The 8967-nt window shown below is 36.9% G+C and overlaps 1 protein-coding gene across 1 annotated transcript in view; it reads right to left on the bottom strand.

The window, feature by feature from the left end:
* LOC118738075 overlaps positions 1-4598 on the bottom strand; it is a 5278-nt gene extending 680 nt beyond the window's left edge. Inside the window, exon 1 of the mRNA XM_036468988.1 lies at positions 4429-4598. Within this exon, the coding sequence (XP_036324881.1) occupies positions 4429-4583 (155 nt within the window). The 5' untranslated portion in view covers positions 4584-4598. The remainder of the gene's footprint in view (positions 1-4428) is intronic.
* Positions 4599-8967: the final 4369 nt, after the last annotated feature.

The following is an 8967-nucleotide window of genomic DNA, read 5'->3' on the forward strand; positions in this document are numbered from 1 at the left end:
AAAAAAAAGACCACCAAAGGTGACAATTTCCCCTATATGATAGTTACTAACTTCAAATCGATATATCTCGATTCCTAGACGTGACCCAGCGAAACGCCGGGACACGTATAACTTCTTTTTTACCGATATAACTTTCCCCGGTAGTTTGAACCCTTCCCGATCACTGACCCCTACCATATGTCTCACAGTGTTATTAACAATAACTCTTTGTGTTCTATCAGAGAGGTAAGATGAGATCTAAAGGAATTGTAATTTTTAATTTTTTTAAATTTGTTTGGGCAAAATCGGACTAGTGGTTCTCGAGTTATGTCAAAAAAAAGACCACCAAAGGTGACAATTTCCCCTATATGATAGTTACTAACTTCAAATCGATATATCTCGATTCCTAGACGTGACCCAGCGAAACGCCGGCCCACGTATAACTTGTTTTTGACCGATATAACATTTCCCGTTGGTTTCATCCCATCCCGATCTTGACTGTCGCATAGTGTAATTGTTCTTCCAACATCATTCAAGTTTCTTCAGTAGTTCCTCAGGGAAGCCACCTTGGTCCGATTCTGTTCCTGCCGATGCCGATAATGTGAAACTTTTTAAAACATTGTCCTCTATCGAAGAAAGGTCTTTGTTACAAGCAGATCTGAACAACGTGGTTAGTTGGTGTAATACAAACTATATGCCACTAAACCTTCAAAAATGTAAAGTTATGTGTTTCTCTCGGAGGGCTGTTCAACCAGCTGTTTATTCAATATCAAATTATAATCTGGAGCAGGTATCCAATTTTGTCGATCTTGGTATCACAATGGATTCCGAACTCAATTTCAACCATCATATTAATGTCACAGTCAATAAAGCCAAAGTCGTTTTTGCATTTGTAAGGCGATGGTCAAAAGAGTTCAAAGATCCTTATGTTACAAAAGCTCTTTTTACCAGTTTAGTTAGACCTATACTAGAATACGGAACTATTGTTTGGAATCCCCGCTCCCAAGTTCATTCAGAAAGGATTGAATAAATTCAAAAACAATTCTTGCTTTTTGCATTGCGTAATTTTAACTGGGATTCAGATTACAATCTCCTCACTACTCGGCACCAAAAAACTAAAAAAAAGGTTCCGTACGTCATGCGGACTGCGCCCCTCGTGTCGGTTGGGCGGGAATGGAGGGTAAAAGTTGGGATTAGTTAATTAATTAACATGACTTAGTGCTAACAATAAACATGCTCGCTTAGGTACTATTTACATTTACCTATGTAGAAATGCTTACAACTCGGCCAGCCTGATAACTAGAATCTCCTGATTCTATGCTATACCTATCAATAATTATTACGTCCCAACATATTTCCTTTCGTCTTACATTCGAGCCAAGGCTTTATGTTTGTAATGGACCATGTACCCTTATACGGTACTTGGGTCTGCTGAAAACCTTCTACATCTTCAACTAGGTAACGATCATGTTCTAAGATTTTGGCTACCTTATATGGTCCTCTGAACTTTGGTATTAATTTACTTGAGGCTCCTACTAAGTTAAATTTACGCGCACGTAGTCGTTTGCTATCCATGTACTCTTTATTCTACTTCTGTGCTTTTTGCTGTACTATTTGAGCTTGCTGTCTCACCTCTTACACTGACCTAGCCTTAGACACCTGTACTAAATCTAAAACATTTTCTTTCAGTGTATCTAATATTTCCCCCCTTTGTCTCACCCCAAACAGCATTACGCTAGGATGTTCATTGACCGCTTTGTGTAGGGTATTGTTCATTGCAAGGCGTATTCAATAAGGTGGTATCGGTACGCCAACAACAAAATGTACATGTATTTTGTTTTTGCTTTTGCGACGAGGACTGTCAAAAATTTCATAGGAATGATGTGAAAGAGGACAAAAAGCAATAAACAATCAACTGCTCCAACCAATCAACAGCAGCCATATTACATATTAACCCGTGAGGCGAAGGAAAATAAAAGGGTGCTGCAATCACCTGTTAAATACGCTTTGGTTCATTGGGCTCTAACACTTTTTGCCAGCTAATGTCATTTCCCGAATCTACCATTTTTGCTAACATCGGGCCTAGGGTCTTATTAACAATCTCAGCCTGTCCGTTTGCTTGCGGGGAGTTTATTGCAACTTTAATATGTTGAACATTATTGGTTTCTAAGAATTCCTTAAACTCATTGGAAGTGAAACAAGTTCATCTATCTGACACCAAATATTTTGGTCTACTGTAGGCTCCAAAACAATCTTCTAGCGATAGTACCGCTTCTTTTGACATCGTGGTCTTAGCTGAATACAGCCGAACGAACTTTGTACAAGCGTCTATTATTACTAGTATGTGTTTGTACTTTGTATTGCTACTGTGAATTGGTCCATAATGGTCGGTAACATTTCAAAAGGTTCGTTTCCTTTAGGAATCATATTAAGAAGCCCTTCTTTTTTCCCGTGTTTTGTGGAGAATGCTATACATTTTAAGCAGTTTTCGATATGCCCAGCTGCTTTTTTCCTAATACTAGGGAACCTGTAGCTTTTACTTATCGTGTCCACTACTCTCTCAACACCTATGTGGCCCAATTCAACGTGGTATTTATACAAAACATGTTCTTCCGTTGACTCTGGTACGTAAAATAATAAATTACCGTCCTTCTTTTTATACACGACTCCGTTTCTCATCTCACAATGGCTATCTTCTGTATTTTCCAATCTTTTTCTGATAGTTTTTAGGTTTTCGTCCCTATTCTGACATATAATTAAGTTTTCCTCGGGTGTATTTGTATGGATCGTTAGGACGTTATTTATTCTGCTCAGCGCGTCAACATGTTGCATCCTTTTGCCTGCTCTATGTTCTAGTTCATAGTGATAATTTTGTAGTTCGAGGGCCCACCTCGCTATTCGTGGATTGATGTATTTTTTATTGAGAGTTAGAGTTAAAGAGTTACAATCAGTAACAATCTTGAATTTTATACCCTACAAATAAACTCCAAACCTCTTTAACGCATATATTATTGCCAACGTCTCCAACTCAAAGCTATGATATCTTGATTCGTAGTTTCGTATCCTTCTTCTTTTGGACTAGTATTGCACCGAATCCTACTGAACTGGCGTCACAATGCAACTCTGTAACATCGTTCGGGTCATATATCGCCAGCAGGGGTGCTTCCAACAATTTTCTTTTAAGTGGGTCGAAGGTTTCTACTTCCCTTTGACCAAACTGAAATTTTTCATCTTATCTCAGTTAATCATAAAGTGGCTTAGCTACAATTGAAAAATCTTGTATGCACCTACGAAAGTATGAACAGAGTCCTAAAAAGCTTTGCACTTCTTGAACTTTTGTTGGAATAGCAAAATTTTCCACTGCCTTTAATCCTTTTTTGTCTGCCTTTATGCCATCGCCAGTTATCGAATACCCTAAGTAAGAAATTTCCGACTGAAAAAATTCGCATTTATCTAACCTAAGCTCTAACTTATTTTGTACTAAACATCGGAAAACTTTCTGTAATATACGCATGTGTTCTTCAAAAGTTTGTGTTGCTATCATAGAAGCAGGTTTCTTTGACAGATATCCCATTGAAAGTTATGTCAAAAAGCTGCTTTTAACTTTAGAGTCGACTTTATTTTGACTATAACTACGGGCCAATGTCATCAAGTTATATTATGACTTCGCCACTACGTATCATTTCCGCAAAAATTTTGTTTATGAACTTTTGAAAAGTCCGTGGAGCGTTTCTTAATCCAAAGGGCATTCTTAAAAACTCAAACTGTCCTAAAGGTGTCGTAAAAGAAGTATATTTTACTGACTTCTTCGACGAAAACATGGAAAAATCCATTCTTAAGATCTAACTTTGTAAAGCATCTCTTATTTAGTAGCCTGTATTAACAAGTTCCTCTAGCTTCACCCCTGACGGCACCACATTTTGTTTCATTAAGCTAATCGGGCTGCCCGAGTCAACTAAGCATTCTACAAACATATAAGTATTAACGTGTGACAACATATATATTCTAAAATAACTTACAAATGAATTTTTCTCTTTTTTATATTGGTTACAGTTTGTTGCGAAGTGTCCTTGCTGTCCGCAGGCATAGCAGGACCCAGCTTCTCGTTTCGCCTTCCTGCAGTCTTTCGCGTAGTGGCCTGAACAGTTGCAGTTATAGCACCTGAGACGTTCATCGGTGCGTTGCTTTGCTGCTGGTCGTTCCGGCAATGAAATTGAACGGAATGCTCTCACGACATCGTTTGGTGACGTAACATTGTGCAACCTTGCTTGGTTGCGGAGTTGCTTGCCAGGGATTCCTTCAACAAGGTAATCCGCGAATTCTTCGTCACTAAGATTTAAATCTGCTCGTAGGGCGAACTTGTCATTGTAGTAGTTTGCAAAACTTTCTTCCGGCACCCACACTCGGCTTTCAAACCTACGACGGCGTTCGAGCTTTCTTTCGCCGGATGTGAACACCGCCTTCATTTCGTTCATTAATTCGTCTACATTGTTGGCGAACGTTGGCTTAGCATTATACCATGTAAGAACTGCACCTTTCAACTTTAGGTGTATGGCAACACACATCATCGCATCTTCGACTTTTAATATGCCGCGGTAGTGCATTACTTGATTATACCATGTGGTAAATTTATTTCTTTTAGTATTTCGGACGCAACTTTGTCGCTTACTTCGTGTGTTCCCGCCATTTGTTTGTCTTTTTCGAGCAGAGCCTTTTGTTGCGGATAACGGATAAATGTTCTGCTGTTACAATTCACGCTATCGCTATCTTCGGTGTGCCTTGCTGGACGCCGCCCAAAGGTGCCGCTTCGAACACACACTCCATCGTTGTCGTGGTCGCTTATTACAATTCTTCCGTTGCTCGCCCCGTTGTTCGTGCCGTTGGTCGCACCGTTATCCATGCCGTTGTTCGCACCGTTGTCCATTCCGTTGTTCGCACCGTTGTTTATGTCGTTGTTCACGCCATCGTTGTTTTCACCATCGTTTGTACTACTGTCCTCGCCACTCTTCTCAAAATTATCTGCTGCTGCTGAACCTTGTCTTTTTTAATTTTCGGCTACATTTTCTCCAGGGCAAAGTCCACGTGCCTCCGCTGATAGGTCGCTGAGTCTTGCAGCTAAAGTGGCCTTTGCGCCACTCGCGTTTAGCCCAACGGCCGTGCACCAGGCCTTCAGTTGCAACAGCGAATATCGCTCAGCACTTATGTTCTCACTTTCCATTTTATATTACTTAAAATTGACTGTATTTTTAATAGGAATGGTTCCGCGGACCACTTCTGATATAATATATCAGGTCTTAGTAGTATCGAGTAAAACACGTCCTCTTCGTAGCTACGCACAAAATCTAATGAATTCTTTTATTTTCATTTTCAAAAATGGAGTTAATCCCCACGCTAAAGCATGATACAAATATTTAAAGGTAAAACCCATGATACTAAAAAGAAGGTAGTTTCAATACATGATTCAATAATTAAAGGTTTGCTCATTATTGACATTAGACTTTTGACACTCCCTAAGCTGCCTTACAAAAGCTTTGCACACACACACGAACCCACACACAGTGCTTTGCTAAGGGAGCCGATTTTGTCAAGAGGGAGCGAGAAAACTGCTTTTTGAGCAAACCTTTTATTATTGAATCATGGTTTCAATAAACAACTTTTGACGGATAATAAAATTTTTTGAAGTTTCATAAATTGTGAGTATTCTTTACGGCCTTGCCACTTTGATAATATTAAAACAATAAATCGGAGTATTTTCTTTCCCACATTTATACCAATTTAATAATATTTCAAATCAAATATCATTATCAGTGCGTGGCAGTTTTTTTTACTTACGTGGTTCGCACCTTTTTTTATTAAAAATATATAAAATGTGTAATGTCAAAAGAGACTTCATTGAAATTGTACTTTTTATTTTATAATAAAAATCACGAGAGCATTATGATGTTATTTTTTCATTTTATTATTTTGAATGCAATCTTGCGATTTAAAAATCAAATTCTAAAGAATGCTCTTTTCAAATAAATCTTTTTATAATCGCCGATTCCATGTGAATAAATTGTTCTCATAACTTAACATGCAAAACAAAAACAAATTGGGAAAAATTATTTTTGCTTTGCTTTATAATTTCTGCCAATATTTGTTCACATAAAATTCGTGATTGTGATGAAATTCGTGAAAATTTACTTTTAAATTTCTCATCAGGTTTTGCAAAAAATTAGGCTATCACCATTAACTTCAACAAATTGCGAATTTAAAATTTCCAATGTATGCAAAAAACTTGAATTCGGCTTGCGCATAACGCCCCTCCTATAAGCGATTAGCATAAGTATAATTTTGATTCATCCGTTCTGAAGTCTACTTTCGTCAACCCCATTTTGGAGATTATGCATTAATTTTCAGATTCATCATATTCGACATCTTTGAGTGGACTGATGAAAAATATATTACTGCTCGTGATCAGGTAGCATGAATTTAATGAAATGTCATAATTTTATTCAAAGAGAGATTTCAATTTAGTTCCGTTTGCGAGGAGGAAGTGGCCAGATGTGTATGCAGTATTAAATCTAATGCTGTGGGGAATGATGAGCTTCCGATAAAGTTTGTCAAATTAATTTTGCCTTACATTCTCGCTTGCTTCACACACATACTCAATCACTGTTTAACCACTTCGTGCTTTCCATCCAAGTGGAAAGTAGCAATTGTCACACCAATAGCCAAAAAACCTGGTGCCTCTCTGATTTGTGAATTCAGGCCCATAAGTATATTAACAGGACTTTCTAAGGTTTTTGAGATGCTTTTAGCGCAGCAAATATCCGACTTCATTCATAAAAATAAACTCCTAAACCCTCTGCAGGGTGGTTTCAGAGCTGGTCACTCCTGTTCTACTGCTGTTGTTAAAGTCTTAGACGATATACGTCAGCCATTCGATCAAGGTCATTTAACACTACTTTGTCTGCTTGATTTTTCTAAGGCTTTTGATTCTGTAAACCACAATTTATTGTGTGAAAAACTAGCTAAGTATTTCAGCTTCAGCAAAACTGCAGTAAAACTCATAGAGAGCTATTTGAGCGACAGGTTTCAAAAGGTGAAAATCGGCAATAATTGTTCTAACCTCGTTCATATATACTCTGGTGTCCCTCAGGGATCCATATTGGGCCCCCTTTTGTTTAGCATTTTCATAAATGACATTTTCAGCACCTGCACTCATGAGCGCTTACACGCGTATGCCGATGATGTGCAGCTGTATGTTTCTAATAAAATTGGATCGATTCAGGATATTTGTCTACAACTTAACGAGGACTTAAGCTCAATATTTGCATGGTCTAGGGAGAATTTACTTTGCCTCAATGCTCAAAAATCTTGTGTAATACCTGTCGCTAAAGATAAATTTTTGGCATCGGATATTCCCAACTTATTTATTGGTGCCAACCAGCTTAAATTAGTTGACAAAGCCAGGAATTTGGGTTTCGTTATTAACTCTAGACTTGCGTGTGATGATCATGTTAATGAAGTTGTGAGTAAAATATTTTTTACTCTACGATGTCTTAGAGTAACTTCACCTTATGTACCGGTAGCCACTAAGAAAAAGTTAATTACAAGTTTAATTGTTCCTTATATCACGTACTTTGAAATCGTCTACGGCAAATTAGACTCTCATTCACTCCAAAAATTAAATAGCGCCATTAACTCTGCCACAAGGTATGTATTTGGTTTAAAGAAATACGATCATCTCTCATCTATGCGTAATTCTATACTTGGCTGTGATTTACAAAATTTTCTGAACGCGCGTAATTGCATTTTTATGTTCAAATTATTTATCACGAAGAGCCCGGAATATATGTACAATAAACTTAAGTTCTCCAAGAGTACACGTTCGTCAGGTCTATTTCTTCCGAGATTTAACTATTTATGCACTTCAAGACTGTTTTTTTTTTAATGCGGTAAGGCTCTGGAACTCCCTTCCACTGTCCTTGAAGAACGCGTTGCACTTATGCAACTTCAAAAAACTCATATTTAGCTTTTTTTCTTCCAAGCGAGATCAAGAATAGTGGTTATAAGCTTACCTTTGTTTTATTTTAGAATATATGATTTGTAATTCAACGTACACATTACCTTAATCTATATTGTAATATTAATTATTATCTGTACTTTTTATTTTATTTCTTGCAATTTGTTTGTATCATTGTGCAAGTAAAGATTACATCTTAATGCACTAATGTTTTCAATATAATATTAAATTAAATAAATTAAATAAATTAAATTAAATAAATTAAAAAAAAAAGTCAAATGGTTAACAACAACAACGAATGTCATTAAATGAAACTACCTTCTTTTTTGTATCATGGTAAAACCGCTCGCTCAATTCGTCCGCCATTTGGTTTGCTAGCATTTTGATTAAACTCTCTCGAAATGATTCAAATGTCAAATAAATTCAAAATAAACAAATGAAATTTTATGATTTGAAAATTTTTTTATTCAAATGTGGGAAAAATTTAAAAATTTAGAGAAGAAAAATGAGTTGCTGTTTTAAAAGTTGCGAAAATTCCGTTGTCCTCTGCAAGCAAAGCAATATCAAGTTTTTGTAGTTTCCGCAATTACCGGATGAAGGAAAAAATGGATCAAGGTTTGTGGTGTTATGAAAAGGGATTTGCCAAATTGCCCCTATGTATGCTCGGCTCATATTTTGCCACATCACTTGACTTAATATAAGCACAAGGTATGTAGTTGTTTGGAACAGTACATCGCCTTTAAGGTACAATATCTTTAAATGAATGCCAAAATCTTCGCGTTAACATGCGGGCAAAAGTTCCTTACACACAATTGCTTTCATTTATGTACATTCAAATTTTGTTGTTTCGACAGAAATATATTTATTTGGTTTGAGTGAAAATAAAAACCAAGGTAAAACAAACAAATGAAATGACGGCGAGAGAAATTTTCAAAAATGCTAGCAAACGTCAAGTAAAGTTGGCTCTCAGCGATTGTATC

Source organism: Rhagoletis pomonella, unplaced genomic scaffold, assembly GCF_013731165.1.
Source record: "Rhagoletis pomonella isolate Grant_MI unplaced genomic scaffold, Rhpom_1.0 Rhpom_scaffold_00004, whole genome shotgun sequence".
Taxonomy (NCBI): Eukaryota; Metazoa; Arthropoda; class Insecta; order Diptera; family Tephritidae; genus Rhagoletis; species Rhagoletis pomonella.